Here is a 20,311-nt window from a genome sequence, read left to right as displayed (position 1 = left end):
CAAAGTTAACTGTGTACAAAGCAGTAGTGGGCTTCCCTGGCAGAACAGGAATGACTTCAACTTCCACAACCATCTGTGCACTTAAGAGCTGATCGCAGCCAAAGGCCTAAATTGTTCACACATTACCAAAGACAAAGCTGAAGAGTATGTTAGATAGGGCAGCATGCATTTAAAGTGTAAGGCCACTATGAAAGTTAGAAATAAAATACAAATAATTTTCAGTAAATCTATTAACTACACAATGTCATTTAAAAAAGAGCAGAAACGGGCTTTTCGTGAAATTTTACCTGATTATTAAACCACCTGTCAATTACATGAAACATTCTGAAAAGCTTAATACACAAGCTTTTTGGGTATTTCCCATGTAAATTCTTCTCTCCCAAAGTGCCCATAGCATGCTGTTTTTTGATAGATTGGCCTCTTCAAATCCAGCTCCCTTAGTGAAAAGAAAAAAAAAGCAAGTCTTACACTTAACTCTGTTCCAAAGTATATGATGATTTAGACACATCAGAGGGATAATCAGTATTATCCCTGGAAGAAAGACAATAAAACCTAGGTGTTGTTTCCTTGCCCAATCACCCAGATTTATAGCAGGAAAGGTTTCAATTTTAAAGTGACTAGAAACAGTGACTAAATTAAAGTGACTAGAAACAGTGACTAAAATTGAAAGCTGACAGTTTCAATTTTAAAGTGACTAGAAACAGCAAGCTTTCTTCAAATGTATCAGAGATGCAGTAAGTGTGCAGTTAGGCTTTATAGGCATTATGATGCAGAAGCATTACAACTGGAATAAAGTTCAGCTATACCTGTGCAAGCATCAGTGTGTTTTCTGTTATTGCCACGGTAATACAGAATATTTTCTAATGCTACTGTGCCAGAAAGACAATGGTGATCTCAAGAGAAGCAGCCAAAGATGATGATCTAGTAGACTGAGGAACTATGGAGGTTTAACTGCTTATATAGATGCACGAAGTCACTATTTAGAATAGGGCTTAACACTGATTATGACTAGCTAAATAATGAAGGTGGAAGTAATGAATATTGCTTTTTAGCCTGCGTAATATAGCGGATTGCAGCTGTGCTAAATGATTAGCCAGCCACAGGTATCTACACAGAAGCTTCTCTTCATTTCATGAAAGGCCTGAAACATTTTCTTCTACTTGGGCTTTCTTCCATTTGGTATTATGTTGTTTAATTATCTTTGAAAGCACATTTAAACTAGATTATTCATATAATAAGCTGCTGGAGAGAAAATTGGTGGAGGAATGGCAAAGTACAGAAGGAAGCACAAATACTAACAGGATAATGAGTACGTTTCAGACAGTGAAGAGATTACACATTCTTGCACTTATGGGGTCATTTATGATGTACAGCAGGTAAGTCTTGTTTCAAGTAATATTTTGTGCAACATGAACACATGCTCCAATGGCTACTACAGTCATTTGTGCTTGACCCTAATACAAAAGCCATCAAAATGTGAGTGCTGACTAAATGAAAAGTAAGGCATCATGAAGTACTTTGGTGCATAGTTGATTAGAATGGATAGCCAGCACCATTTACAGGATTTTAAAAATTGTGAGGTAACATTTAACAAGGAAATATTCACTAAACAATGCTCATGTTTTTGCCTGCTTTCTTCCCTTCTTACTGCCTTCACCACTTCCAGGGCTATGATAATGTATTTTAAAAATGCAGCATTTTTGAGCACACCAAATCAAGGGAAGTGTCTGGGAACCACCACACAAATTACTGATAGCGATGAACTGCCATAATGACAAAGCAAAGAAGAGTTTTGGTTATACTTGTGAACTGATAACACTTGGAAAATATTACTTAGCAACAGAAGTTGCCGTAACGCCTTGCATTATCTCAGACTATTAAAAATGTTAAGTCAGCTCTACTCTCAGCATATATGTTCAGGAAACAATCTGAAAAGGAGTGCAAAAGGCTGGCCACACCAGCAGAATGTTGATATAGCTTGTCAGAAATGTCTTTCCTTTTTTAAGGGAAAAAAGAGACTTCCTATTCACTAACATGTTGACATTTCTCCCATCAGAGTCAAATATGCTCAAGATTCCTCTGGAATACAGAAACTAGAATGATATTAATAGCTCTAGATTTAAAAGAGAAGTGAATCATTTTCCTCAAATAATGAGATAGCTAACATGCATGTTTTAGCATTTTAGAACAGAGGTTTTAAAACCCCCATTGCTCAAAGTGACAAAGTGGTTCCTCTGTGCATGGAGTCAAGTTCTTGCTGGTTATCTATCTCAGGCTTGAGCTCCCATGTCAATTTCACAGAGTTTAATAAGGGGTGAACTCACAGTGTGGCTACTCCCTTAAAAGAGGAAAGAGAGAGCATTTCTCCCCATTAGTTGCATATTTCATGAAACTTTTAAGAAGCCCAGCCTGTCAAGTTTGGTGAAAATCAGCCAAGAGATTTGAAAGTTCTTCAGGACTGAGAAGATGAGCCTGTACCATTAGGTCTTAGGAAGCTGCACTACAAATAGGCAAGAAGCTCTACCTCCTGAAAGTTCACATGAAGAATCATATTAGTCAGCCACAAAAGGGAGAAAAAGAAGGAAAAATGCTAGGGTCAAATTACAGCTCCCTGGAAGGTAGGTGGGTAACTGCTGATAAGGACAGGTGCTGATCTGCTTCTCTCCTCCAGCCCTTTCTTCTCTTGAAGAAAAGGGTAATTCCCATGCTTCTTTAAGTGTAAGGATTATGTTTGTCTAAAAGACCTGCTTTTTCAGGTCCAGAAATATTCCATAATATAGCTGGGCTGGCTGCAGGAGACAATGTAAGTAGGTTTGGGTTTTCTTGTTGTCTTGTTGTCTTTGGGTTGTCTTGTAAGTAGGTTTTGGGTTTTCTTGACTGCATGGTAGCCTCAATGAAGCTTCTGATCACAACTGAATTTTCACTTCAAGACAGCTCATCTCATGGTGGGATTTTTATTCTTGTTCTGTTTTTTAAATGCATACAATATTTCAATGGCTTACCAAATCTTAAGAGAGCATTTAAGAAATCTGGATTTCTTTTTAATTAAGTTTAGTTGACTTCAAACAGGCTGCACAAGACTGCACTAGAGACAGACTCTCAGTGTTCAGTTTTTCTGATGCAGAAGGTAGGTTACACTTACACCTCATGAAGAAGCTAGTCACTTAAGGGTGTTCTTTTCTGGGCTAATGGCCAATATCCCCAGAACAGCAACAGCAAACACGATACTGCCACTATTGTGGTAGGGTGACACTCAGCTTCTGTGCAGGAGCGAGGGCAAATTACAGCACTTACAGCATAACATCGCACTCATTTCAATGGGATTGCTTGTGAAATGAGGGCACCAGAACCCTTCCATCTTGTGGCAGCTGTCTCATAAGCTGTTGCCACCTAAAGATCAAAGGCAGGGAGACCATACTTACCACAGTACTTCGTTGAGAAAGAGCCAATATTTCTGGTGCTTTCCAGATAAGGCAGGGTTTGGGAGCCTTACATACCCTGTAAACAGACTGGGAAGCCTAACTACATCTAATGTTAAATTTTAATTCTACTTTACCAAGCACACTACCACCTGGCTAATGAGCTGGAACACAGCACACTACCAGGGTTACTGGGAGATATAACATGGTATAATTTAGACTAGTCTTACTTATTCAGTAAATTTTGTGACCAGATTTATGAATTGGCCCTTGTATGTTGTACTAGGTGCATGGGTGAGGGAAAAACACAAATGACAGCAATTATAGACTTATGATGCATGTGACTTCCATGAGGTTAGGAGCCAGAAACTTTAATGTTAAACTGTTAAAGAGAGCATTAAAAATATGATTCCCTTCAGTAAATACTAATAGCACACAAACCTTATGATAGCTCCAAGGCGTAGATCAAAGTTTTTCTGCACAATCTCAAGCAGTTCTTCTTCAGATCTGTCTGATGTTCCGTAATGAAACACTGAGATCGCAAGAGGATGACTCAGACCGATAGCATATGATAGCTGTAGAATACATGCATACAACCCAAACACAGTTAAAACAGTCCTTCCTACTTTTTGCTTAAGAGAAAGGAAAGACTTATCTTATGTATCAGGGGAAGATTTTACACACACCTTTTCTGCATAAAGAAACCTAGGAGATAGGTTTTTGCTATTAGTCTTTTATGTTATAAAATTATCTGTTTTCCTCAGAGAAACTTTCATGGTTGCTCTTACCTGGATTAATACTCTTTTACAGAGACCAGCTTTCACCAGAGATTTTGCAATCCAGCGAGCTGCATATGCTGCAGAACGATCAACTTTGGAGGGATCTTTTCCAGAGAATGCACCTCCACCATGGGCTCCCCAGCCTCCATAAGTATCAACAATGATCTTCCTGCCAGTCAGTCCAGCATCACTCTGCAGGACAAACAATTGAATACATTCATGAGACACAACAGTTTACCGAATCCCATACTAGGTTATTGGGTACAGCTTTGTTTTGTATTTGCCACAGATATGACTCATTGTTCACAGTGTTCACCTTCACATGCAACTGTTTGATGAATGAGGTCTACATGACTGGAGTATTTTTCAGAGATGTACTAAGCCATCTGTGCTGCAGTCACTTTTGAAGACTGATAAGAACGTGGCGCAACTGGAAACATCACAAAAAGTGTACTCCCTTCAAATCAGCAATCATGAAATACTATCTGTGGATTACTGGCCAATGACTTCACTTAGTAACACTTGATGGAGACCAAGAATCTACAGAGACAAAAGCCTTCCTGAAAAACAGATCACACATGACCTAAAAGGTTAACAAGCTTCACTTAGATACACATACTAAAGGTGAAGTGGGGGCTTCATAGAGATGCAGCTCAGTGCTGCCAGCACAAGAGTACTGAGAAATTCTAGCTGAGTTCACCTTAATGGTTCACTAGTGGCAGAAGGACCACTTGGTACTACTCTTCTTTCTTCTTCCTGCCTGCCTGTGCCCCTGATAATGGAGTCAACCCTCTTGCATGGACTTTTGTCTGCCTCCTACAACTTGATGAGCTGATCCAACTTGTTCAACCAGCAGAGAATGACTGCCTTTCTGTCAGATTAGCAAAGCTGGTGACTGCAAGCTGTTAAATGAACTCCAAAGTGTTGAGAAACTCCATCCTGAAAGAGGATAAACTGCATTAATCCACTAATTTTAAATCCATAGCAATATGGATTTAAGCAATATGTGAGTAAAGCAATATGGGAGTAAATCTGACATTTATTCCTAAATGAAAGTGGTATCCCTACATCATCCCAGTGTGGTCATAAGCACACCTTGTAGTTTTAATCCTTCATTGAACTCTTTACACAAAACTAGACAGTTTTGTGTAACAAAACTTTTTACAATTTCACAGCAATGACCTGCTTACCTAGTACCAACACCTAGAAAGCAGAACACGTGTCAAATTCTAATGAGTATTGAGACTTAATACATTAAGGTCTCCCTTGAAATTTGTTCAGCTTTCTGAATAATTTCAATGTAGAAGATCAGATCTGTTGTTATTTCTGGTTTTGATTTTTACTGTGAAAGTGAAGAGATACTTCCAATCAGGCATTTTAGCATATAACTTAAGGGCTGGCTTTTGGTCATTTAAAAAACTTTCTGGAAGAAAGATAAAGATCCAAGAATCTGTACCTTTGGCTGTCCAAGCAGGTACAGATTCAGTTTAGATGCCAGCTGTCCAGTAGGAAAACTCCAGTAGAAATGACTGACGCTTCCTTAAAAATATATAGACTTTCTTCATTAAAGGTATACCCCTTCATTGCACTTTTGTTCAAGAGAACATTTAGAAGCATGTGGCAAAGTAGAATCCAAGTGTGTACAGTCTGTCCTCTTTCAAAGTACCATACCTTAGGACCACCTTCTACAAACTTTTCACTTGGAAGGAGATGATAAATTGTGCCCTCATCAAGATACTTCTCTGGAATGACTTCTTTAATAACTTTCTCCATTAGCTCCTTCTGTATTTGTTGTAGAGGTATATCCGGGGCATGATGTACGGAAATCACAAGTGTGTGCACTCGGATGGGCTCCACTGCACCATTACTCTCCTTGTATTCCATCGTGACCTAGAGAGAAAAAAAAAAAGAACAATGAACACTCAAGGCCAAGAGCACCAGTTTGAAAAATGAAAATGAACCTTACACTTATTTTCTGCTGCAAAAAATAAACAGAGGAAGGGAAATGGGATGAAAAATGATGGATTGTTACCTATGCTTAAAATAACTGTAAGAAAAAAAAATAGAAATACAGAAAGTACTGAAGTACCACTACCAAAAGAGTTAACTGAAGGATATTACATGTATCACCACAGAGAACCAAAATAACAACAAGAAAGCTACAGAAGCCTAAGATTTTACTGGCAGATGCTAAAATTATTCATGGTTTGGCATGTTAACATAACTTCAAATAATGAAACACCAAAGTAAAGCCAAAATAACTTTTGGAGGACCCTGCTAAAATGAGCAACTGTAGATCATGATATGATGGGCTGTATCCTTTGCTACCTATTCCACAGCTTTTATGTACATGCAAATATATACTGGCATTGCTGCATCCTTAGTATTGGTTTTCTTACAAACTAAGACCTCTCTACTTTCCCACCCTTCAAAAATACTTGGACAGATACATCATAAAGAAAACAGTCTATTCACATGTTCTATGCACTAGTGACAAAAGGTAGAGACACAATCCATTCACACTGCAACAACTGCAGCAGTATAACTCAATGCAGTTCATCCCCACTAAGCAACAGAAATCAAGACTAAAACACCTTGCTGTATTGGAAATGCCACATATATGTCTTTCCTTTCCTCTCCTGCAGATTTCACAGCCTTGAAGACAGAGAACTTACTGCCTTTGAGACTGCCAAAGTGCAACACTCTTACAGTAGGCTCAGTGACTCATCCACTCAGCTCTGCAACACAGCTGGCAGTGGCTCCGACCACTGATCAGATATGGTATATATGAGGTTTGAATCAAGAACAGCCCTGTTTTAACTGAGAAACCATAGCACTATCCCACTTCATGCTTCTGGAATGCTGACATTTATTCAGAAAAAAAACAGCTGATTGTCAGTAATTTGTTAATCTTCTTAATCTCCAGGGGAAAAGAAGCAAAATACAAGTGTTATTTTGAAGAAGCTTGCCAAGACGCTGATAGAACAGTTTAAATAAACCATGTGTGCTACATACAAATGTATGATATGAAGCTCACACCACCTTGGAACGTGAAAATGATAGCACCATTTTTGACAAACATGAATTCTGATTTAGGGTAAATGCACCCTTACAGCTTCTGCATCTATGTTACAAACCTGTGTTTTCCCATCTGGTCTAACCCAGGGCCATGTTCCATTCCGTTCTAGAGCCTTTATCCTTGCAGTCAGTTTGTGCGCCAGGAGAACTGTTAAGGGCATACATTCTTCAGTTTCATCAGTGGCATAGCCAAACATCAAACCCTGCATTGGGAAACACGGAACTGCATTGAAAATCAGGGAAATAAGCCACTCGTTTCCATGTTCTCTTTCCATTTCTGTACCTGTCTTTGCCACACAGTACTTTAAAATCACCCAAGGCTAGAAAGAGACAGCAGTAACATGCAAGGTGAATACACTTTGTCGCATAACCAGCCTGAAATAACATTTATGTAACTGCATGCACAAGAATCAGAGCTACAGCAGGGTCTGGTTCCCAAGAATGGCTCTGCCTTAAGCATCCATAAGAATCCACTGCAAAGGCTTAATGGACAAAAAGCTCATAGACTGCTCAGTCTTCTCCCCGCACAACAACTAAAATAACAGAGCATTTGATGCCTAAGAGGCTACCCAAAGGACTTGAAAGACCAGAAACTGACACCTACTGATAAAAATATATATATATACCTTAATTGTAGCTCTGTCCAGTAACGCCACTGGATATGGGAAAAGCCACTTTCACTGAAACTAGTGAAGGTCATGTTACTTTTTTGCACTTCTGGTGATTAAGAGAGTGGACAGTGTTTAGCTGCTAATTCTTACACTTTGCGCAATAGCTTTTAAGGAAAGGCTCTGCTCCAACACAATTCTAACTGCTTGTGCATGAACTAAATTTGAGTAGGTGCCTGGAATTAAGTCCCATTACCTGATCCCCAGCTCCAATGTCATCGTCACTCTTGCCATGGGAGACAGCATGCTTGATCTCTTTACACTGTTGTTCTAAGGCCACTAAAACTGTGCAAGTCTTATAGTCCAGTCCTAGTGAAGGGAGTTTTGTAAAGTTAGGTCAGACATTCTTGAGAGTTCACAAATTGCTAGAGAAGCTTTTAGGGATCATCTAGTTATCTGGACTAAAACTTTTAAAACTCTAACCATGTAAGCTTCCTATACTAGGTGTTGTATTGCTTATAGAAGCAGACAATCAGCACATTTATGTAACAGTCTCAGGATGTGGGCAAGTTAGTGGTATTAGTTGAAACTTGAGCTCCTGAGACTGAGTGGATAAGTATAATCCTACAAGCTACCCCACCAAAGCTTGTTACATTGCTTATGATGACTAGGGTTCAAACCATTTAGGTATTAAAGCTGGGAGAGGAAAGTGGAAAATGTTACCAGAAACTGGTATTCAGTTTTTCTTGTAGTAGGTTCTAGGGTTCAATAGAATTAGAGGAAAGCCGTATAGGTCATGCATGAAAAGGGAAGACTGAAGGGGAATAGTCATGTAAGAGGTTCAACTGCTGAAAGGAAGCTATTTTGGGAATATGTTAAGAATACATAAAGAATTCCCTTGTGTGTGAACTTCAAGTTTCATAGGCGTATGCACCCCAAGAACAAGGAATATCAGTGTTAAAGCTTTCACTGTACAAACCTGCAGATGTAGCCACCTTCTGACATTTGTGCAAACAGTAGTTCCTCTACATCAGAGAAGCAAGCAGTACCTTGCACTTTCAAGGATAAGTCTTTTTCAAGTATGCCAACTTAAAATAGCTCCTTCAGTACCGGGCACTGAAAAATGCGTATCAACATCTGTGCAGTTTTCTCCTAGGCCTGGATACACATTTACTTTTATTTTCCAGAAGATCATAAAGACATGACTTTGGCCACATGCAGAACAGACCCAAAAATGAACACATGAACCATCTCACTCACCTTTGGAAGAGTCATCATACCCTATCCTCTTAAGGGTCTCTCTTACAATTTGTTGGTAATCTACTATAGCCTGGGATGTGATCTCTCCACAAAGCAAAATCATTCCAGTTTTTGCCACACACTCTGCAGAAAAAAGACAAAACATCAGAATTGTACTGCTACTATTTTACAGTTACACAGGGAGATCCTGAAGATGGTTCTATGAACAAAGAATTACTCAGAGGGGAAACTCAGTGTAAAAGCCTTAGCATACCTATAGGTCTGTGTGCAACCACTCTTCTCTTCAGCTGTTACAAACACTAAAATGCCTGCATGGGGGGCATTCATCATACCCAATTATCCTATCTCCACAGTGGCCAGCAGCAAACATGTAGAAGAACAGATCAAGTGTGTAGTGCTATTTCTCCAAATACTTTCCTGGTCTCCAACAATTTCAGCTCAGGGTCTTCCTGAAGCTAAAGGGACATCATTTATTAACAGATGGCATTACCAGTCTGATAGATTTTTGTTACAGTAATTCACCCAGTTGCCCTTGGCAACCATGAAAACTTTTTGCTAAGGATCCTTAGGAGGATCCTTAGGATCCTGGAGCAAGAAGCTATGCAACTTCATGACAAATTTTGTGCAGAATCATTTCATATTTTATTTCATTGTTTGTTTCAAGCATCCACCTGGCCTCCAAACTTTTCTGGTTTTTGTTAAAACATATAGCAAACAATCACAAAAAATTCACCACGTCAACACAACCTACAACTGTATAGCTCTATTTCATATCTAATTCAATCCTCTCTTTTCCAGACTGAGGAGGCCTAGGCTATTCACTGAAAGACATTGTGAGGCTATCATCATCTTCATTACTCCTGCCATACAATCTTACTATACCTTTTTTTGGGATGGGGAAAGAGAAACAGATTGCACGCAGTATTCAAGACAGGCAACCATGGATTTATATGAGTTAATGATGTTCTCAGTTCCACTCTTCATTCCTTTCCCAGCAAGCCCTAACAGTCACCTTGGGTTTTTACTGCTACTGAGCACTGATTCTTTTCACAGAAACTTATGTCTGTTACAACCCCAAAATCTCTCTTCTGAATGCTTGCAGTGAACTGCAAACCCTACTTTCTATATATGGGGATAAGATTGCTCCCTTCCCCCTTGCATTAGCCTACACTGAATTTCATCCATCACTTTTATCATCTAGTCACCATCTCATTTGAATACTTTTATTTGATTTCAAGATTAAGTATTACAGGCAGGAATATGCTATAAAATTGCACAACTATGGACTGCAGCATCACATAAAGATAATCAAGCTAGGTTTAATTGGCAGCTTAGCTTAGATAATCCAGACGAGCAGTTGAGAACTTAGCGCAGGGCAAGCTTTCTCTATTTGTCTGCAAGAGGAATATAGTCTATATTGAACTATTAAGCTACATTCTAGCTGGCATGGTATCTCTGAATTACACTGTGGACACAGTGAGAGTCCATAATCATACAGTAGCCCGAAATGAATACAGCACATCAACCCCAGGTAGTGATACCACTACAGTGCAGGGTATCCTGGTACCATTATTTTCACACTCAGTCTTGTGCCCCTGCTCTACTGACCAGTAGTGCTCTTCCTGTCTGCTACACCCTAGCAGACCACCTACATGTGCGAGGCACGTATGGTGCTGTGAATCCTGCGCTGGGGGAAGAGGCCCTATATTGCAGGTGTGAGGCACAGAAGAACGCCTCTCAGCTTTTCCAGTGTGGTCACTACAAAAAGGGGAAGCCTCTCTGGAAGAACACAAAGTTGGGGAACTGGGGCTTAGAGAGATGGAAGAATAAGGCTGCAGTCACCACCAACAGTCCCTAGAAACTCTCCCAGGCCCATTACAGCCAAGCAAAGCTTGATGGTGATGCAAGACTTCACGGCATGATGATGCCTTTTTAGTATCAGGATAAGAAAGATTCATCTTGCTACCTTTGACTGCTTTCCATCCTCACTGAAATTTAATTCAACCAAAAGAAAACCCAGCTCAGGAGCTGCACTATAGCTGCAACTTATAAGTGAGCCCAAGCAACACAGCCATCTGCTCTACCCAAGAGAAAGTTATCACATAAGGTTTTGGGCTCTTCACTGGGGGGTGATTTCTTACATATTTAAGTCTCCTCAGAAGAATATGTTGAACACCATTAGTAGGTAGAAACTTTCACCTTCTCTTTTGTACTGTCTTGGTTTATGGCTAGTTAATTTTCTCTCTTGACTCTCATTTGTTGGGTACACTGGGAAGGACTTTTTTTTCAACAAAGCATTTGGCTTCACTTAATCAGAGAGGAAGTAGAATAATTATTCTGCCTTCTGCCTTATGCTACTTGCAGCAAGTATTCTCTTGCTCAACTTTACTGCTACGCAGTTTGTTGGCAGCACAAAGAGAGACCAGCTCTGTCCTGCTGAAATGAGGTAGTGCCAGTGTAATAATTCAGAACTTGCTGATCCTAAAAGTCCAAGCAGCAAATAAAACTCAGAGGACCACAGACACATTTTTCTACTGATAGACAGAATCTAGTTTCAAGATCTCCATAAACTACACTTCATAGTTTTGTAAAATACTGTGTTATAGTGACTTAGTACTTACATAATGCTTTGAGATTTTTTTTCTCTGAAACTTTGAGGCAAGGCCTGTACAATTAAACAGAAATTCTAATTTTCACCTGGTAAGCCCTGTACTGAGTGCCATAACTGCTTTCTGTTCTCCAGCCCACTACTTTTTTAGCAAACTCTGTATCTGGTCAACCAATTTATCTTTTCCAGACTTATGCTTTAATGTTACATTCAAGTTTTCTGACTCCAGTCAGCAGTTTTGATGTTTTTTTCCCAACAGATTACAGAAATCAGGGCTTTATCTATGTAATCATGTCACATCTCAGTCTTCTTTTTTGGTAAGACAAACCGATCATTTTTCTCACATCTCTTATGACACATTTTTCAGTCCTTGTCATTTTTGCAGCATTTCTCTGTTACCATCTCCAGCTTTTCAGCAGTTTTGGAAGCATAACTGCCTGCAATATTGAAATACATGCTTCATCAAGTCTAATACATACGCTAAACGCTTCCCCCCCCATCTCCTCACTGCTCACATCTATGCATCAAGGATCTCAGGAGATTTTTCAGACAAAGCATCATATTACATCACTGTATTTGTGGGATGCAGCTAGTCCTCTGTGCTGTAACTATGGCCTTGATGACTTATTCTAAGAACAAAATTACTGCATTCAGAGAGCTCTTTAGAAGCATTCCCCTTCTGTGTCCATTCCTCATTGGCAACCCAGCTCATTCCAATTTGATTATATGTTCTTAGCTTCTGGAAGAGGTGATGTTGCTAGTGACAACATCCATGCAGAATACAGGGTAGTCCTAACAGCAAGTCCCAAAAAAAGGCAAGCCACTTTGATCAGAATCACAATCCACGAACTGTGCACTTATCTTCCTGTGAACCGAGGGCATCACCCTGCTTCCGTAAAGGCATGGTAAATACCTATTTAGCACTTCTGGATTTTGAGTTTTATTAACACTGTTTATTCACTCTATGAAGAAATGCATCTTGACATGTATTTTTCCTCAGTTCTCTTTTTCCCTAATTTTCTTAGACTCCTCATTATTATTAGCCCTGTGAACCATAGTTTTCCCTGATACCACTGGCTTCTCCTGATCCATTTAATCATTTTTAATTTGTACTGGAGTACTATGTGTTTCCTTTTTTCTGTTCATTTTTTGCAGCTTTCTTCCCGCCTTCCCTTCTCCTCTGACTCAGTATGCCAGAGCTGGCCTCTTGACTGACTGTGGAAGTATTGACTGCCAGCCAGCTATTGCAAGACTTTTGGATCACAGGATGTTATATAAACATGGATTACATGTAGTTCATTAATCTGTTTTTCTACCTGTATTGTACTTACCACAGGCAACCTTCGCATTTGGATCAATACTGAGATGAGCATCTAGAACAGCATCACTTATCTGATCACACATCTTATCTAGAAGACAAAAATAAGACAGATATAGCATTTCTTTTTGTGATAAAAACCAAAAAAGTGATTTCTTAATAAAATTTCATTTCCAGTGGGCAAGAGACTTCTGTTTATAAAGCATCTACCAAGAGGCAATTTTAGCAACTTATATTCTGAAAGGTATGTCTTACCCTCTTTTCACCCCTCTCCTCAAGTCAATCCTGACATTTTACTGTCATCTGCACAGGCCAGCAGCCTCCCAGGTGAGGGGACAATGAAAAAGGCCTGCAAAGGCATCCTGAAGTATTAGTTTCAGGAGAACAGAAGATACAAGAAGTAATTTTGGAAGAAATATTTAAGCTAAGACCTTTCTGTAGGGGTTTTGCATTCTTCCCCTCTTTATTTTAAACTTTGTATTGCATTTTCTGTGTCAATTACCTGTTTTGATCTTATAACTGTCAGAGGTCTGCACTTAAGGCAGTGTTTATCCCTTCACTACCTCCAGTGGGGACCTCTGAGATCTCATGTGTCAACTTTTTTGTATGACAAGAGGTATTGCTCTCCCTGCAAACAGGTACATTAGATTGAAGTCCACTCCTGCAATTATCCACAACTATCTGGCTCATTTGAGTTTAGAAAAGTATCTGTAAACATTCTCTCAGGGGTAAGCATTGGCCACTCACAAGTTTCCACAGCTATATTTCTGAGTTTTGGTCTTTTTTTTAAGGACAAAAGCACTGGAGAAAAAAGTTTTTACCTATTCTGCCTTTAGCACCTATGACTTATTGGCCAAGTAAGACCTGAGTATGCCAAACGCATTTGGTTTGTTACAAGTTAGTGAACAATTTAGGGGACAAATTGAGATTCTGTCTCATCAGGGTAACTGAACCAGGTGAAAGCAATCCATATTATTTCTTCAAAAGTACAGCTTTGAAAGGCTGTATATCTGCAGAAACAACATGAGGAACATGCATTAATCTTCACCCACCATCATTACAAAAAAAGGTATCCAAAATATGTTCAGTCACACAACTACACAGCTGGATCTACAACACTGTCTGTATCAATGAGCCAGGTGCCTTTATTGTTTGCAACAGCCTATATAATTATCTATGTAATTGCCAGTCTAAAATAACTTCTTGTGCAGGAGTGAGTACTGGTACATATGTGTGTAGGCTTGAGGGCCCAAAGAGGAAGTTAATAAAGAAGCATAACTGAATGTCCACCTTAAACTACTTATTTACTTTTAAAGATAATCTGGTCTGGAAACAAACAAACATCAGAATGAAATTATAAGGTAAGAGTAGAGTTATTCTGTACCCCAGAAGATCTGTAATTCAATGCAAAGTTTAAGTGCAAATTGAATTTAATATGACAACTGTAGAGTAATATCTTCCAGTATAATCTAAAAGCAAGGAAAAGTGAAATATGCTAGCCTGTAACTTTGAATGGATGAGCCATTGTGCCATCAAGACTACCTCACTCAAAAGCAGACCAAAAACAGTCTAAAAGCAAAGCACAGGTGCTAAAAATGTATGTGCCCCCTTTTATTCACACAGGCTACAGTGATCTGTGTCACAGGAGATTTTCTTATGGAGGTGCACAGGTCTCCACTGGCATAATTTTCAGAATCTGAATCAGCAATTTCAGTACCTTTATGTTTTGTTGCTAGTGTTTTACCCAATCAAGCTGAAGCTAAACATTTAACTTTGCATTTCATAAGCATTTGCAAAGTGAGTCCAACAATTTTGAGGCTTGAAAAAAAGTAAAACAACAAAAAAAGCCAACTTGATAGCTGTAAAGCCTGTCTTCAGCTATTTGTACTACACTGATCCCCAGCTCAAGCATTATCTTACTGAAATTTCTTGCTAGTATATTTACTCAGAGAATCAGAATCCTGATCAGTTACTTAAGTTATATTGCACCTCCACTGATAAAAATTGACCACAGTTTGAAGACACAAGGACATAAGATGAAAGACAGAAACATCATGCGGTCATAATTTCGGACCCAGAAATAATTTGTGGAATTAAGTATAAAATCAGTAATGCCAAGTTCCGAAGTTTGTCATCTGGCTAGTTTGTCAACAACCCTGGGGCAAATGGAGTGCTGAAGATTGCGAAATTGATTCACACCAGAGGGTCCGATGCTGAAGCAGGAATGGCATAACCTGGAACAACTGATAAGTTTTACTGCCTTCAGCTATTTGCACCATTACAACATACAGTGCAGCGTTTTAAAGCAAACAAGTGGTTGTGGTGGTTCAAGATATGCTACATGCTGCAGTGGTCTTGCAGCTCTCGGACTGCGCACTAGGGGCTGGACAGACATACCAACATAACTGGTCTCATACTGTGCCATTCCCACCTAATGAATAAGAATCCTGAGAATACAGATACACAAGAAAAACTTGGCTGCAAACCTTCAGTGTTTGACATCACACTCATTTTCTCACTATTCAGTTTTTTGTCTTTCCTTCTACTATGGAGAAAGTAAGACGTAATGTTATTTTCAGCCTTAACATTAAAATACTCCATTTGAAGGTTCCTCCGTAAAAGGAACTGTTGCTACCTTTACTGTAAATTTGAGTCACTAGTATGTCTGCTGGAAATCCAAACTTCCTCCAGTCCATCAGTTAACATAGCTTCTAGATACGTATTTGTGTAAACGAAGCTGTGTGAAAAATAGCTGAATTTAATGAAAAGCAATTAGAGCTGAAGCATTGTATTGCAGTCCCAGACCTGGAAAATACAATGGCTTTGTACAGCCTACAGCATATGTAAACTTGTGTTAGGGAGAGCAACGTGGCAAAAGAGGCATAAGTAGTATTACAGCAGTATCTGGAATGCAGCTGTAATGAAAATCAATGCTTAGTATTCCAAATGTTTCAGAGATTGAGAGTTCAATGATCACCTATAATAAACATGCATGAAGTAATATTTTTTCATTACAGAATTAAAAATGAAATTGTAATTCCAGTATATGTGGCAGCTCCAAGTCTACCTGTAGAAGACTTCTCCATCCTTTTTTCTCTCAAGCAAAAGTTTAAAGTCATCTATGCCAGATTATATTGCATACTAAACAAATAAGACAAATTCCTGTCAAGTGAACAAAGACAATTATCTGAAGTCTATTCAAAATAATTAATTGGTTATTTCTTTTCTCCATCGGGGGAAATATGACTGAACTTTCATCAGATAGCATTCTTCAGTGCAAATATTAATAAAACCAGAGATTCAATCAGCATTTTTACTTACCAGAATGTCCTTCAGCAACAGATTCTGAGGTAAACAGAAACCGTTTTTCTTTTTTTGAGGTATGAATTGACATGTCTTGGTATCTTTAGTGAGCCTGCAAATGACAAAGACCCAAACTGGACTACAGAACAAGCACAGGCAGAAGGTGAAGTGGAAAGGTTAATGTATCTATGCAAACAGCTGATGTAATTGCTTCTGCGTGTTTGTTCCTCAGAACTTCAATACATTAAGACTGATCTGTGTGGATTTTACAACGCATTGCTACAGAAACTCCTTTCATAAGACTTTTGTGTTTGGTTAACCTTGGTCCTGCTAAACTCTGCAGAAGTGTTATCATTATGTGAAATGTGAACACAGCTAAGCCAGAGTTCAGTGCTTTTGCACACTTCCCCAAGCCTCCATTCTTACTCTTTCTTCTAAGTGCTAACTAAAAAGCACTTCAAGATAGTAACCCAGCCCAGAGATTTTATCTGAATTTGTAAGGGCAAATGATGCTTTCTCCTAGGCATAATATCCATACATTGTACTCAGTTGCAGTAGTGAACTGTGCAGAAATTTATCTCTCTTTATGTGAGAACAGATACTCATAACGGCTCCAGGTGGTAAGCTGTGCTCTTCTTGCCCAATACCATTTGTGTCAGTGGCTAAGCGAGGAGCTGTACAGCAACCAACAGCATGGTCTGTAGAAACAGTGATGAAGACAGTGGGTTCATTATAAGTTACTCTGAATTCTGAGTCTAAAAGCTATGCCCTAGCTCAATAAATCTTAAACCTGCCAATGGTCAGGCTCCCACAAGTCATTTTACAGACCCCTTTTCTCCTACCGTTTGCCTTGATGAAGTGATAGTAGCAGTAAACAGCTGGACTCAAGTATCTAAACTAAGCAAAGAAGCACTGCCCCTTTGGAAGCACTGTTTGCCTTTGACTTTTCAGAAAGCAGTGCAACAGCACACTGGAGCACCTGAGTACAGCACCATGTCACAAAGCTTCCTAGGAAGGACAACAGGTGCGTCTGGTCTTAAAACTCCTTGTCCTGCTGAGCAGCTCTAGACTGCTGCAATACATTATGTTGAGCTCAGCTTCTCTAAATCAGTAGTCATTTCTGAAAATGTTGCTCCATAACCTAGGCATGTTAAACAGTAACAAGAGTGGTACTGAGATGCAGGTACAATTTCAGCTACAACTGAAGGCTTTACTATGGGCCATCACAAGCAAACCACATCCCCTACCAGGCCACCAGCAAACATCTCACAGGAGATGTGTGTTCATTCTGCAAAGAAGTCTTCACTGCTAGGAAGCAGCGTGCCTTCACTCCGGGAACTTCCAAGTAGTGAGGTATATGAGGTAATAAAAGCAGGAATGAATGCAAAGCACTTAGACAAATGAGTCAAATCCAGCCCTCAAAAAATAAAGCAAAATTGTATTTCAGCTGCAAGAATGACTGGAGAAGGCACTGCCTAACTGTGCTAACTCAAGTGGTAGCTACTGTGCTGCAAGAGGCCAGTCATCCTCGGTGAAAACCACCACTCTACAGAGTGATACATAAAGAGGTGACTCGGTTGCAGGAAAAGAGACCACCTGCACCCCTTTTGGTTTTGCCTTTTTTTTTTATCCTAGGAACAAAAGTTTTCAGCACATAACACCAAAAGCCACCAGTTCTCAGAGGACAACTATTGCTTAAGTGTGTGTGAAGGACAGCAATAAAGAGGAAGACTTTAAACCACAGTTAATGATTATCAGATGTGCCCTATGAAATCCATTAACTAATCTATTTAATTGCCTTTCTTTAGCTTCAGAATTTATTATGATACAACACAAAATTAAAGTAGTCATACAGAGATTTGTGTGCCTGGAGGTATTTCAATTCTGTGTAATAAATATTCTTTAAGCTCAAGTTACATGTTCCATAAAACACTTCATACAAAGCATAGAAAAACATTCATATGGAGAATTTCGGTCTCCTCCATCATGAATTCATTTTATGCTGCATTTTAAAACACTTGTGTTTTACATTGTGTCTTACACACTATTCTCATTCAACATACGCTCCTTGGCATATTTTATCATGTAGGGTATACATATACTCCAAGCCCAGTCTTGAATGTAAAAGCAAAAAAAAAAAAAAAAAAAGACAACACTAAGAACAGTCAACCTTTGTAAGTGAGAAACCAAAAAAATGGCGGCAAGAGACACCAGAGCAGAAGGGAGACGTGAAGGCAGGAGGATGCTAGGGAAAAAGGAGGCACAAGAGAAGTTGCCTGAGCAGGACTAGGGCAGAGAGACACTCACACAAGGGAAGACACACAAAAGAAGACACAGGGCAGGTATGCCTCCAAGGGGTCTGCAGACGGTGGAGGAGCCTGTGCCAGAGGAGTGGAGACAGGAACATGGAGGAGCAAAAGAAAAGCAATCACAACACACAGAGCCCAATCTCATGCTCCCCATCACCTCACCAAGGGACTGAGGCCTGGAGGCGGGGAGGAGAGGCGTCCAGAGGAAATTTGGGGTGTTTTCCCTAAGTGATCTTTTGTCTTCTTTATTTTTCAATACTAGAATCAGTAATTAAAAGTTTATTAATTGGCAATAAATTAAGCCAAATTCCCTGCAACAAAACTGTTCTGTTGCCTGTGACAGTGGGGTTGTGTTTTACAAGGCAGCTGTCCCAGCCAAGATTCATCTATCATTATTGAACTTGTTCGACGCGTATCAATTGCTTCTGTAAGAGTCATATTTTCCTTTGCCTCTTTTGCTGATGTTTCTTGACTGAGTGTAAAAAACACCATCAGTGTCACCAGATTCAGAAAGCTGCTACGGAAAATGGAGAGATGAACAGGAAGACCTTTTAAAAATGGGATCACTTCAGTAGCTGAACTTTCAATACTGCTCTGCATCCCAGGACCTCACAAAAACATTACTGTTGGAGCCACAAAACTGTACCTGTCCCAACTGAAATCTATGCATATTCTGCTTATATTTGGCACACCAATTCAATATTTCAGCCAAAGGCTTGCCCCTTTTTGTTTTACAAATTTATTTTTGCTGCAGCTCTGCTATTTTCTCTCATCATCTATAGAATACTTCAGTTCAACACGCTTATGAAAAGGGACCGAGTTCTGAGATCTCACAGTTGAAGTGGCTCTTGTGTCTCAGCCACTTCTTCTGTAATCAGTTCAACAATGTGTGCTCCGGCTCAGACCACTCATATCAGCCCCAAAGGAAAACGCCGTTCATTCACATACCTGCTTCAGGAAACTTCTGCAGAACAAATGCTGTTCTTATGGGAAAATGTATTCAGGCCCTTCTCTTGGGACTGTTTCTGGCACTCCACCAAGATCTCCCAAGGTGATTTCCCAGCCCGTTCTTTGCTAAGGCCCATTGCTAATGCCTGACGAGAGTCTCCCCATACGCATATTAAAAAGCTAGTTGGCTGGTGCTTCTTTCCAGGTGAGGCTTCCCAGCTTTTCAGCTCTTTCCTCCACGCTCTTCTTGCTTCTGAGTGCAGCCAAGATTCCTGGCTTTTCTGACATTCTTCTTTCCAGGAAGACGACTCAAAGTTTCAGGCATATCACGCCCTCAGGCTGATCGGTTCTGGCATATAGGCAGGTCCACAGCATCCACCCACTTCCTTGCAGACCCCAACTGATTTAAGAACTGACTTCTACCAGACATAGAAACACCTCTCTTGAGCAGAGTCTGGGGCACAGCCGAGTGATTTCCACACGTTCTTCCAACTATTGAATAGATTGTACTGTATTATTTCCAGCTCCTATTTATGAATTTCAGAGATTTCCACAGCAGTTCTAGCATATCTGCTGGACTCTTCCTTCCCAAAAGTCTATTACAAATTCATTCAAATTTGTAATATGTACTCAGCTGCATATTTCTGATCTGGCTTCTGTACTCTTAGCTTCAGTTGTACT

General features: G+C 39.6%; 1 protein-coding gene across 1 annotated transcript; it reads right to left on the bottom strand.

Annotated features, from left to right (window-relative positions):
• Positions 1–333: 333 nt before the first annotated feature.
• On the bottom strand, positions 334–16,464 carry LOC140650678 (S-adenosylmethionine synthase-like). The gene is made up of 9 exons (XM_072859354.1): positions 16,392–16,464; positions 13,084–13,161; positions 9,145–9,267; positions 8,141–8,253; positions 7,336–7,479; positions 5,870–6,088; positions 4,208–4,390; positions 3,861–3,994; positions 334–436 (listed from the first exon to the last, which is right to left on the bottom strand). The coding sequence occupies exons 1-9, from the start codon at positions 16,462–16,464 to the stop codon at positions 334–336; spliced, it is 1,170 nt and encodes a 389-aa protein (XP_072715455.1).
• Between the last annotated feature and the right edge of the window lie 3,847 nt (positions 16,465–20,311).

This window comes from Ciconia boyciana, chromosome 4, assembly GCF_034638445.1.
Source record: "Ciconia boyciana chromosome 4, ASM3463844v1, whole genome shotgun sequence".
NCBI lineage: Eukaryota > Metazoa > Chordata > Aves > Ciconiiformes > Ciconiidae > Ciconia > Ciconia boyciana.
Note: the sequence above shows the minus strand (reverse complement) of the source record. Positions and strands in the feature narration are given on the sequence as shown.